We start from the raw sequence: 13,344 nt of genomic DNA on the forward strand, positions 1-13,344 counted from the left end.
ACCTGATAGAACTGGATGGGGAAACATCGTTTTACACATTTAACTAAAGGTCTTTTCCCCATTATCCCATCCCTGGGAAAACCCAGAAACACCAGTCTCCGTTCTCTCTTCTTCAGAGCAGGAAGTTCAACTACAGTACCATCTATCAGCAAGAAAGGGGATTCACTTAACTTCCATTCTTGTGCAACTCAGCATAAGTACCCCATTTATGGAAGGATCTCCAGCCATAATCTTTCCAAACTGTCCTGACTACAGACAGAAATGAGGACATGCTGAAGACCCCTATGCACTTTCATTTCTGCTCTATCAGGAGCAAAAGAAGATAGGGACAGTGAAAGAAGCTCAATCTACACTAGTCTATGAACTCAATTTGGAAGCCAAAAAATGGCTCAAGCTAAGCTGGTTTCTAATACTGTGTAGGGCCAATACGGACAGGCCCAATTTGTGGATCTAAAATACTTTTTAAAAATATTGTTCTAGTGGAAAGTATGGTTTCCAAGACATTTTTAATCCTGTTTGGCCCCATTCACACCCACTGGGCAGAATGGTTTAGCTAAGGCCATGTTAGAACAGATTAAATATGGCTCTCAAACACTATTCCAAAGTCAGTGAAACCAGTACCAAAGAGACATGGACAATACATCACAGCCCCACTTCAATGTCTGTGTGGCAGATGAACACCCCACCACTATGCCACGTAAAGGCGCTTACAGTCTCAGTCTGCAGACCAGAGTTGTCTGACTGTGTCCTTGTCAAGTGACTCCTCCATCATGCTTCTGTAGCCATCACCCAAGAATGACATGCAAGACTTGGTCTTTGAGTAGTTACTTAGACTGTGGGCGACAGGCTCCTTCTCTATTTTCACTGGCCACTGAGATGATTCATCCCTTGCCCGTGCCCTCCCATTTCTTTCCTTCAGAAGCCTCCACAACAGTGTCCCAGATCCCACTCACCAAGACATTTAATGATCCAGTGAGAACAAGGCTCTCTCCTTTCTGGTCCTGCCCCAGGCAGATCCACAACACTGCAAAGCAACCACTGCATGCATTCTTCCCAAAAGCCATGCTGTGTCAAAAGGATACGGGGAGATTTGCTACACACAACATAACTATATCCCAGGTGGTGTTTGCAGAAGGAAAGGAAGGAAGGAGAGATGGAGGGAGGAAGGGAGAGAGAGACCTTCAGGTTCTTAAAGAGCAGTACCCTCTCTAACTGGTTCAGGGCTTTGAGTTGTTCCCCACTACTTAGTTCCAGTTTGTTGAGGAGACATGGAGAGATCTGTGAAAGACAGGCAAATGCATGGTTTAAACAAAGCAAAATAAACCCAAAGAGAAAGAATAACCTGCAAGACTATAGGGGAGAATTGTGGCATGCAGTGGACAGACAGGACAAGGTGACTATGTTTCAAAGACTGGACGCAGAGCACTGCCTTCATGAGCTGGGAGCAACCATCACTGGAAAGCTTGGGGGAGGATTTACTTACAGAAAGCTACAGCTTCTGCATATGGGCATTAGGAATTCTGTGGCACTTGCAGTGTGTCACATAGACCAGCTCTGACCTTTCCCTGTTCTCACTGTCCCATCTTATGCTCAGCACAAAATCTGTTGCTTCCTTTCATCAGAGAAGGAAACATGCAACAAAACAGTGTCACCATAAGCTGCCGTGGAAGTACCAGAGCCCCTGCTGGTTCAGATCCCTCATAAGTGCACACTGGCAGCAGATTTCCCAGGACACCTCTATGTAGAGCATCAGTCTAAGAAGAGCAGTTCTAAAAGGTCAAAGATCCAGAACGAAAGAAAAGACATATTACATTCTTAAAGACGCGAGATCACACTTGTGGTATATACCCTACTGCATCCAGATGCTTAACACTCATTGGCAAGGCAGCTGCACACACAAGATGGTGCTAGGTAACAACCCAGAGCCCTACACAGTCCTCTTTCTCCTCCAAGAGGGTGTGGAGGGAAGAAGGAACATCCTCTTCCAAAGATAGAAGCCCTCTTCTGAACTCAAGACTTCTACCATGGAGCATGTCTCTCCTAGTTTCCTACCTCTTCATAAGAGCAGCCTGAAGAAACCTTGTCAACATTAGGGAATTTTTACAAGGTTTTCACACTGCCTCACCTATCCTCAAGAAGGCTTCCTTTTTAGGTCAGGGGAGCAGGAACAAGATGAACTGGTAAGCAATACAGGCAAATGTTGTGAAAGGGAAGGATGAAAACGAAGGTTAAGAGATGTCAGAAAGGGGTAAAATATTTGGAAGGCATCACCACCAGATCCCAGGGCCTGCAGGGGTTCCAGAAGAGGAGCAGCTGTTTGCTATTGCCACAGCTCTGCCTGACTTGCCCAGGCAATAATTCACAGGCAAAATTCATTGCTGGAAAAAAGTGAGCACAACTCCACGGAGTTCAATAAAGCTGTGCCCATTTACACCAGTGGTGAATTCAGCCCTATGCTATTTAGAGTGCTCTCTTCAGTGAGCTAGAGATTTCCAGGAATAATGTAACTATGAATGTGAAGGCAAAGAAGAGAGATGTGAGCAAGCAAGAGGAGGTGGAGGAGACAGCAGGGAGTGTACTGGCTCTTACCTTCTTCATGTTAGCCCCCACATAGCTTTTAGGCTCTTCCTTAAAGTGAGGCAATCTGAAAGACAAAGAACAAGCAGGAATGCACACGGCCTCCTGGGCATTGGTGCAGGAAGAGAACACCCTCTTCAGATCTGGCTGCAAATACCAAGGATGGAGGACCACTTTGGACCCAAGACCTTCTCCAGGAAGTGGCCCTTTCCCAGTTTCTTTCCGCTGTAGAAGATGCTATGGGAAAAGCCTTCTCTACACTAGGGAATGTTCGGAGAAAGCACCCCACTGCTGCTAACAGTGGTACAGCTATGCTGATGTTAATTGCTTCAGGAGCACTTATGTAGCAAATTCTCTGGCTCCAGCTGCTAGTTTCAGCACTGCAGATTAAACGTGTCCAGAGCAAGTCCAAGTAGCACATGGCTGAAAATGGCAGCAGGAGATCGAGAACCACCTACACTTGGGCTCCCAATATTACTAGCACCAGTGAACTGCACATCAGTTTCTCTTCTCTTAGAAGCAGCTGAGTCAAATTTAGAGCAGTTATTACTTTGAACTTATCCCACTGGACCATGAGAAGCCTTGTTATCCTCCACATTGCACAGTATATAGTCAGAAATCCAGTGCTATCGTTTCCAGCCCTCAGCCTGAAAGCCTCACATTAAGCAGCCCCTTCATTGGGGGTAGAGTAAATGGGAAGGTCAGAGCTCAGCGGAGATGGGCAGCTTAAACCTGTCCTCCCAAATGATCTCTGCAATAAACAGCATTTACATCTTTACCACCCACACACCTTGTCTCCTCATCTGGCTTCTTTACACTTCTGGCCTGCACATGCTGGGGAGACAGCAAGCCCGTGCCCCAGTTTTGCACAAGGGGGAACAGACAAGGCAATATTCCAGAGGAAAGGCAAACAGAGCAAGCCCACCATCTCAGAGGCAGTGCTCACCCTACTTGTGCCCCAGTGGTTGCCACAGGTATATACAAGTTCAGCTGCTCTCAGGAACTAGCCATGGTGGTGATATCTTCAAGTTAAATTGGGAGGGGGAAGGAAAGAAGAAGCTGCATATGGATTTGTGAAGAACTCTGCCAAGCTGCCAAATAAGTCAAAACAATACAGTGATCATTGCTCCTTTATCATACACTTGCTTCTGAACCTAGCCACAAAGACCCGTAGACCAAGGGGTGTTTGCATTATCTACGTGGCCAGAATCTAGTTGACTAATATTTCAAGGCAGAAGGGACCAAAAGACCATCCAATATATCATACAACACGAACACCAGCCAGCACCCGCACGTTAAACCCAACAACTAGAATGAGACCAAAGTATTACAGCCCACAGCAGGCAAAACTATTATGTGCCAGAAGTAGAGACCAGGCAGGGCCAAGGTGCTCCAGTACCCAAGGCACCCACAATGGCTGGGAAATAATTAAGTGAGATATACTCAGAGAATCCTGGCAAGTGACCCACACCACACACTGCAGACGAAGGAAAACCCTCCCCTCTGCCAGGTCACTGCCAATCTGACCTGGGAGGAAATTCCTTCCTGACCCCACAGTTAGACCCTTAGCATGTGAGCAAGAACCAGCCAGCCAAGCATACAAGAAAGAAAATGCTCAGTCTACCTCACAGCTCCCCCCAGTACCCCATTCCCAGCCACGGCCATCCTAGAGGCTTCAGAGAAAGGAGATTTTAAAAATCCAGAATATATGGAGGGGATGGTCAGAGGGAATCCCTTCCTGACACCTGCAGGTGGCCAGCTGAAACCCCGAAGCATGAGCTTTTAGAAACGTAAGACAAACTGGAATTGAGCCCAAGGGCTGTGAGTGAGCCCTGCCCCCCACAATCACAAGCAACCCTGTCAAACAATCACACTCATAAAACTTGTCCCTCTTAAAGTGAATAAAATCTCATAGAATCATAGAATATCAGGGTTGGAAGGGACCCCAGAAGGTCATCTAGTCCAACCCCCTGCTCGAAGCAGGACCAATTCCCAGTTAAATCATCCCAGCCAGGGCTTTGTCAAGCCTGACCTTAAAAACCTCTAAGGAAGGAGATTCTACCACCTCCCTAGGTAACACATTCCAGTGTTTCATCACCCTCATAATGAAGAAGTTTTTCCTAATATCCAATCTAAACCTCCCCCACTGCAACTTGAGACCATTACTCCTCGTTCTGTCATCTGCTACCATTGAAAACAGTCTAGAGCCATCCTCTTTGGAACCCCCTTTCAGGTAGTTGAAAGCAGCTATCAAATCCCCCCTCATTCTTCTCTTCTGCAGACTAAACAATCCCAGCTCCCTCAGCCTCTCCTCATAAGTCATGTGTTCTAGACCCCTAACCATTTTTGTTGCCCTTCGCTGGACTCTCTCCAATTTATCCACATCCTTCTTGTAGTGTGGGGCCCAAAACTGGACACAGTACTCCAGATGAGGCCTCACCAATGTCGAATAGAGGGGAACGATCACGTCCCTCGATCTGCTCGCTATGCCCCTACTTATACATCCCAAAATGCCATTGGCCTTCTTGGCAACAAGGGCACACTGCTGACTCATATCCAGCTTCTCATCCACTGTCACCCGTAGGTCCTTTTCCGCAGAACTGCTGCCTAGCCATTCGGCCCCTAGTCTGTAGCGGTGCATTGGATTCTTCCGTCCTAAGTGCAGGACCCTGCACTTATCCTTATTGAACCTCATCAGATTTCTTTTGGCCCAATCCTCCAATTTGTCTAGGTCCTTCTGTATCCTATCCCTCCCCTCCAGCGTATCTACCACTCCTCCCAGTTTAGTATCATCCGCCCACAACTCCTAGTGGGAGGCTGTTCCAGAAACTCCTCCCTCTGATGGTTAGAAACCTTAGAATTTCCAGCCTTTATTTATTTGTTTATGGCCTGTTTATACCCATTTGTTTTTGTGTCAACATTGTCCTTTAGCTTAAATAGCTCTTCACCTCCCTGATATTTACCCCGAATGTATTTAAGAAAGCAATCATATCCCCCCAGTCTTCTTTTTCTAGCCTAAACAAGCACACATCTTCAAGTCTCCTCTCATAAGATAGATCCTCCATTCTCCTGATCATCCTATTATCTCCTCTTCACCTGTTCCAGTTTGAATTCATCTTTCTTGAACATGGGTGACCACAATTGTACACAGTATTCCACATAAGGTCTTACAGGTGCCTTTGACAATGGCATTAATACTTCTCTGTTGCTACTGGAAATGCCTTGGCCAATACAACTTAACATGAAACATGCTTTTTTCACAGTCACGTCATATTGGTGGCTCATATTCATCCTGTGATCAACCCACACACCCAAGTCTCTTTCCTCCTCTGTTGCTTCCAACTGATGAGCCCCCAGCTTGCAGCAGAAATTCTTATTATTAGACCCTAAATACATGACTTTTCACTTGTGTACTATTGAATTTAATCCCATTTCTGTCACTCCAGGCTTCAAGGTCAACCAGATCTTCCTGTATAATATTCCAATCCAGATCTTATTGATCATCAATAATGCCTCCCAACTTTGCTAATGAAATATGCTCATGATACAGACTCGTACACTTTGTGCCAAGGTCATCAATAAAAATATTGAATAAAGACTGGTCCCAAGACTGATCTTTGAGGAACTTCACTAGTAACTTCCCTCCAGTCTGGTAATTCACCTGTCTGCATAACCTGTTGCCTTTCTCCCCTTTAGCCAGTTTCTTATCTACCTTGCAATTCTTGTACTGGTCCCCATCTTCTCTAATTTAACTAATAATTTCCCACATGGTATCACGTCAAATGTTTTACTGAAGTCCAAGTATATTAGATCTACTGCACTGTCCTTATATAAAAAAATCTGCTATTTTCTCAAAGAAAGAAATAACGTTAGCCTGCAATGATCTATGTTTGGTGAACCCATGTTGCTTTGCCTCCCCTTTCTCATTTGCCTCCATGAATTTAATTATTTTTCCTTCACAATTTGTTCTAAAGCCTGGAATGCTACTGATGTCAGACTAACAAATCTAATTGCCCAGATCACTTTTTCTCTCTCTCTTAAATATATGAATGACATTAGCAACTCTTCAGTCATACCGCATTACCTTTAAATAGATACATTAAAAATCCTTGCTACCGGACTAGCAATTTCATGTGCCAGTTCCTTCAGTATTCTGGGATGGAAATTATCCAGTGCCACTGATTTGAGCCCATTAAACTCTTAAATTTTTCTTCCACCTCAGATGTGGGACAGAGATGGGGCTAGCCAGGCCAGTTGCAGTGGCTGGGAATGTGAAAGATGGAAGGATGTGCTTGTGGGAACTGGGCGCCTGTGGGGGGGGGTGGGATGGGGGGTGAGAAAAGAGCAGAGGCACTGAATTCCCCAGTCAGCATTTCTCAGAACAAACTTACTGCACTGCTTCCTTTTGAACAGATCTCTATATTTGTATAATACCCAGAGAAAGGCTTTAAAAATTATTTCATTGGCCAGGAAGAGGAGTTTAGGCATTGCTCACAAAAATGATTTCAGTACGGAGTTTCAGAAGAGGAGGGAATCCTAGTTCAACACTTTGGCAGTGTTGGTCAGGGCACAAGATTCATCCAAATGACAAACTGCCCCAAGTGACCCTGAAGGAGTTTAAATTCCTTTCAGCATCTGAGGTGAAACACTCTGCTGGAATTAAGCATGTGTCTATTTAATACAGTCTTTCTATTACATTTTTAAAGAGAACTATACATTTTTAAAGCACTGAAATGGATTCTGGATTTTTGAGTGGAATTTGCATTATCTGGCCAAAGAACCTTTTCTTAACTAGAAGTTCTTGTTTGGTTGTCTGTCTGTCCCTGAAGGGCACCTTAAACCATATAATTTGGCCTAACCCCCCCTCCAGTCTTGGTGGGATAGCCCAAGCGAGAAGGACCAAACCCTCCCTTCCCCACCACCCTGAAATCATGGTCCGATCAAACGGATTTTCTGTGGGCCCCTAAGTGGAAGTGTGGAATCTTCCTGTCCATAGAGGGCCATCTCAGCAATGCTGAGGCAAACACAAGCAGGTTTACCTTGTGAAGAGCAGCTGCACCATGTCGACCAGAGTGTGCTCTGCAGATTTTCTCAATAACTCTGCGAAGACAAAAACAAATAACACAGGTGTCATTACTCAGTGTGATATTATCAAGAGGCTTCTCCAAGCAGACTCCCCTCCGAGCCTTGTTTACAGAGGATTATGGCAAATTTATTAAAACCAGCTCCAACTCTGCCTTGCTGCAAAATGGGCACATACTCACAAGGTGGCGCCATGGAGCTGGGGAAAAAAAACAAAAAAACAGAGGAGCCACTGAGCAAGAAGTTGTGCAGTGAACCTCTGACTACCTTTCCATGAAGCTGTGGAAGCTTGTGATGTTGTAAACTCAGCATCTTCCCCGAGATGGATTTCATGCACTAGGTCTACATGCAGAGGTCTGGAGAGCCCAAACCATTTATTGGGAGCCACCACCATGGGAATATGAAGGACAAACCTACCGCTGAGCCTCATTTCAAAGCATATACGGAAGCAGGACTGCATGATCTCGCACACGGACTCATTGGTGAGATGGGCTCCCACTGGAGTGAGCAGCAGGGTCCTCAAAACCTGCAAAAAGCAAAGTTTAAATGTAATGCAGCACCAATGCCATTCACCTGGACAATGAGACAGGGTCGAGGAACTCAGGAAAGGTCTGCTTGGAACCCAGGAATCACTGCCATGAATGAAAGGAAGAGGGTTTCCAGAAGTCACTTCAAAGTGACAGGAAAGCTGAAGAGCAAGAGTGATGGCTGTGCTCACAGGCCTGGCAACTCACATGCTGCCCAACACTTGGGTTTGCTTAGATTCCTTAGCCCAAATGCAGATCCAAGAGGTATAAAACTCTAGGCTGGTCTCAGAGTAACTCCTTTCGCTCCCCCGCCACAACCCTCGGCTACCAACAAAGAAGCTGCTGGATTCCCCATCCTTGCTTTCCCCACCACTGGAGAGGAAAACACATAGGCTAGGACCAAGGCTATATCACATCAAGAACTCTATTTAAAATCAATTCATTTAAGCTTTTAATTATTTTCATTTGGAAAAGCTTTTACCACAGGCACATGAGCCATCTGTTTAAAAATAAAGTCTGTCACTAAGCTCCTGCAGAGTCAAAACACTGCTCCCTCACCCCCGCATCTCCATGTAACTAGATCCACTCAGTGCCAGGCAGCAGCCATTATGGTAATTGCCACTTCTCTCCACTTACCTGCAGGATTTTCATCAGGACAACCTCATCGCTCGCCGGATCCGTGCCCACAAATCGGGCATGTGTGACGGCGTCTGCCATGTTCTCCATTCCCTCAGCTGTGCCCTCATGGCTGGGATCTGCACAAGAAAACAAGGAAGTCATGACAGGAAAAGGAAACTGACAGGGAAAGGCCGCTGTCGACTCTGTGCGGAGACACTGACCCAGAGCTGCTTCACTTACATCTGCTGTCTTTTTGTGTGGGTCGGGGTGAATTTCTCTCCCTGTGGGGTCCACTCAGCTTCCATTAGCATGGATAGGCTATTTGTTTATTGTTATACGTTTTCAGTATTGCACACACAGCACTTTGGGTTAGGAACTGCCTTTTATGTTTGCAAAGAGCTTATGTTCCAACAGACAAAGGAAAGGGCAGAGGAGTAAGTGATTAAGCTGGTTATGGCCCCCCCTCGTAGGTCATGTTTTTGTTAGTAAGTTATAAGACTACTCCCCAAACACCCATGGCCTAACCAGAATCAGCTGTTAACTGCATCACACTGGGGAGAGAAAAAATGTCAACATATGAAACCAGTTTCCATTTGGTAAACTCACTTCTACTACAGGCAGAGGAGTCCCTGCCTGGGGTTTCTCCCAGATAGTGAAGGAAGCTGTCCTCTGCTGCCTAAGGTCCCTCCCAAGGAGCAGGGGAGGGAGAAGAAATAGGCCAGCAGCTCTTCCAGGGGGAAAAGGGTAGACAGACAGAACCATGGTTGATGATTGATTGAAGTGGGAGGGTTGCAGCTCTGGTATCTCAAGGCCCCTCTCTCCATTTCATTCTCTTGTATCTACAAACGTGGGTGCAGCTGAGAGGGAGTTTTGGACAGGATTGTTGCCAGTAACCGTATCTTGTGCCACATTTCAGTGGCTTTGGGAAAGCTGCCTCTGGCTTTGATTTCATTCTCATTTAAACAATGCTGCATTGAGCAAGAGTCTTGTTACCATCTTACCTAAACAGTCATTAGGAAAGAGAGGAGACAAACTAAACACTAGTTAATACCTCATTAACTGGGGACAGGGCTCCATGAACTCCAGCAAACACATATCTGGTAGAAGAGCCCTGGGAGCAAATGGGCCTTGTGCACTTGGCAGAGAAGCTGCAGCAGATTTGCTCTTCAGCTCTAGTAGCGTTCACACCTCAACTGCTAAAGTCTACATATTAAAGAAAGCTGCCCTTGTTGGGTTCCATGCCCTCCATGTCCAATCATGGAGAACAGGCTCAACAGTCCTATGCAGGTTCTGAAAAGCCACCAGGTAAGAAACATTTCTCACAGCTACGCGAATGGCAAAGGATGGCATCATGCTATGGAGCAGTCTGCCACTGGATCAGGCATGGATACTACTGGCTGAGGGGCAGTAGCCCACCAACACCGCATGCATCCCTATCTTATGCAGATCTTGCCTTCCTCTGATGGGTTTGTTTTTACATATTTGGGCAATACTTATATAACCCATCGTTATATAAAGTCTGATTAAACTGATCAGAGTCTGTCAGAGATTTGGATTGGTCTTTTCTGACTCCACGTCAATGGCATCCAGTTGAGCACTGACACTTGGTAGCAAAAGGCAGCACATGGACCTCAATGTCAGAGAGATGATAGTTTCTATCTGGCGGCCTGACTTAAAAGTAGACATTTCACTGCTTAGGATGTACCATGTCTTCTACCATTGCTATCACCAGCTCAGCTCTACCTGTGGTGGTGTTAGTGTAGACTAACTGAGCTGGGTTAAGTGACCTTGTAGTTTTAACTACTGGCTCTCTTCTTTTGAGGAATTCAGGGGTCCTCTCAGCAGGAGCTTTAAGGGAAGTAAAATAATCGGAGTGGGGAAATATGCTTCAAACCTCTCAATAAGCAAGCTCTTCCGCAGCTACAAATAGCAATGGACCAAAGATAGGCACTTCCAAGTGACTTGAACAGTAAATCAAACTAGCTGTAAAAACAGGTAGCGTACCCAAGGTACAGCTGCTATAATTTATTCTCATCACTTCAACTGAGGAAGAAGATAGAAAAAGGAACAATCAGTGTTTTTTAATTTTAATAAATGAGAAGGTTCAGGGGACAATGCAGCATGTGAGAGTTAGGAACACAGGAAAAAAAGCTTAAAGGCCTTCCCACATGTTGTCCTATAGATAGTCATACCACAACATGAAGTGAAGTCATTCCCCAAGACTTGGACTAATTAGCTAGTCATTTATTACTGGTCAGACTGCTGTACAAGTTCTTAGTAGCAGATGTATACACCAGAAAATAAAACTAAAAAGAATGGGGTCAGAACTGGAAGGGGATTCTTATTTTTACCACAATATAAACCAATTCTACTACCGCAGGAGGTATTTATTCTCTCTCAATCTATACAAGATGGATCTCTACTGCAGCATACAAATTCAATGAGTGGCTACCCTGTGGTGCTAAAGGTAGAGCTAAACTGGTGAAAATCCAGACCGTACCTATACACATGCTGAGCTCAGTGATGTTGAGAGTGAAAATTTGTTTTAGAAGTGGAAATCTAGAAAGCTGCTATGGACCTTCTGAAGTCTATGACATGTATGGTGATCGCAGCAAAGCAAATACATTTCAAAGGGAAAAGTAGAGAATATGCTTTTCAAATTCACTGCAAGCCTTGACTGAAGGTAAAGGACTGCTCAAGACATCTAGGTACGTTTTGTGAAGTGCTGCAAAGGAGCCGGTGGTCATGGTACATGTTGGTACCAGTGAGGTAGGGAAAGGTAGGAGAGAGGTTTTGGAGGCCAAATTCAGGTTGCTAGGTAAGAGAAGAAAGGATCTCCCTGGTAGCATTCTCTGAAATGCTTCCCGTTCCATGCACAGGGCCAGTTAGACAGGCAGAACTACAGAATCTCAGTGCATGGATGAAATGGTGGTGTTCGGAGGAAGGATTTTGGTTCATTAGGAACTGGAGAACTTTGTGGGAAAGGTGAAGCTTATATAGGAAGGATGGGCTCCATCTAAAGCAAAACGGAACCAGACTACTGGCATGTAAAATGAAATAGGTTGTAAAGCAATTTTAAAACTAAGAGCTGGGAGAAAGCCCACAGGCGCAGAGGAGCACATGCCTTGGACACGGACATGCCTTCGGGGAGGATTTATTAAAAGGAGATAGACTATTACCCTTGTGAAGAGGAGAGGATAGAAGTTAAAGTACAGGCAGGAACCGAAGAGAAACAGTCAAATGAAAAAATCCCATTCAGTTACATCACACTAAGGTAGACAACTAAATACTGACAAATTTAATAAATGCTTGTATACAAATGCTAGAAATCTAAGTACTAAGATGGGTCAACTTGAGTGCCTGGTATTAAATTAGAATTATAATAGGCATCACAGAAACTTGGTGGAATGATGATAATCAATGGAAAATTGTAATACCAGGGTACAGAATATATAGGAATGACAGAGCAGGCCACGCTGGTCGGGGAGTGGCACTACATGTGAAAGAAAGCATAGAGTCAAATATAGTAAAAATCTTAAATGAATCAAACTGTACCATAATTTCTATATCTATCTATATATATATATACACAGACAGAGAGAGAGAGAGAGAGAGAGAGAAATTCCGTTCTTGAATAATAAGAGTATATCAGTAGGAATATACTACTGACCACCTGACCAGGATGGTGATTGTGAAATGCTCAGAGAGATTAGAGAGGCTACAAAAACAGAAAAAACAGTAATAATGGGGGATCCTTTAAAAATTGGAAGTCAAAGCCTACTGAGGAAAATAGAAAGGAGCATAAATTCTGGAAAGTCAAGTGCTAAAGTATAATTAGGCAGGCCAAAAAAGAATTTTTAAAGTACCAAAAGACAAAAACTAACAGCAATTTTTTTTTAAAGTATATCAGAAGAAGGAAGCCTGCCAAACAGTGGGGCCACTGGATGATCACAGTGCTAAAGGAGCACTTAAGGAACACAAGGCCATTGCAAAGAAACTAAATGAATTCTTTGCATTGGTCTTCACCACAAAGGATGTGTGGGAGGTTCCCACACCTCAGCCATTCTTTTCAGGCGACAAATCTGAGGAACTGTTCCAGACTGAGTGTCAATAGAGAAGTTTTTGGACAAATAGATAAATTAAAACAGTAATAAGTCACCAGAACCAGATGGTATTCACCCAAGAGTTCTGTAATTTCATATTTGAGTTAATTCAGAACTACTAACTGTAGTATGTAACCTATCACTTAAATCAGCCTCTGAAATAAATGACAGAAGGACAGCGAATGTGAAACCGATTTTTTAAAAAGGCTCCAGAGGCAATCCTGGCAATTACAGGCCAGTAAGCCTAACTTCAGTACCAGGCAAATTGGTTGACACTATAATAAAGATCAGACACAATACGTTCGGGAAGAGTCAACATGGCTTTTGTAAAGGAAAACCATGCCTCACTAATCTATTAGAATTCTTTGAGAGGGTCAACACACACTTGGACAAGGGTGATCCAGTGGACACAGTGAACTTGGACTATCAGAGAGCCT

The 13,344-nt window shown here is 44.5% G+C and overlaps 1 protein-coding gene across 12 annotated transcripts in view; it reads right to left on the reverse strand.

Moving 5' to 3' along the window:
- Window positions 1-13,344, reverse strand: part of GBF1 (golgi brefeldin A resistant guanine nucleotide exchange factor 1) — a 180,719-nt gene that overhangs the window by 56,033 nt on the left and 111,342 nt on the right. For 7 of the 12 annotated variants that reach the window (XM_073352952.1, XM_073352958.1, XM_073352948.1 and 4 more), the window contains exons 5-9: window positions 8,823-8,941; window positions 8,077-8,185; window positions 7,617-7,677; window positions 2,590-2,644; window positions 1,180-1,278 (exon numbers count right to left, since the gene is read on the reverse strand). In XM_073352952.1, the coding sequence (XP_073209053.1) occupies window positions 1,180-1,278; window positions 2,590-2,644; window positions 7,617-7,677; window positions 8,077-8,185; window positions 8,823-8,941 (443 nt within the window). The remainder of the gene's footprint in view (window positions 1-1,179; window positions 1,279-2,589; window positions 2,645-7,616; window positions 7,678-8,076; window positions 8,186-8,822; window positions 8,942-13,344) is intronic. The other 5 variants (XM_073352959.1, XM_073352955.1, XM_073352954.1 and 2 more) reach the window with 2 other exon arrangements.

The sequence above is a fragment of the Lepidochelys kempii genome, chromosome 7 (genome assembly GCF_965140285.1).
Source record: "Lepidochelys kempii isolate rLepKem1 chromosome 7, rLepKem1.hap1, whole genome shotgun sequence".
Lineage (NCBI taxonomy): Eukaryota > Metazoa > Chordata > Testudines > Cheloniidae > Lepidochelys > Lepidochelys kempii.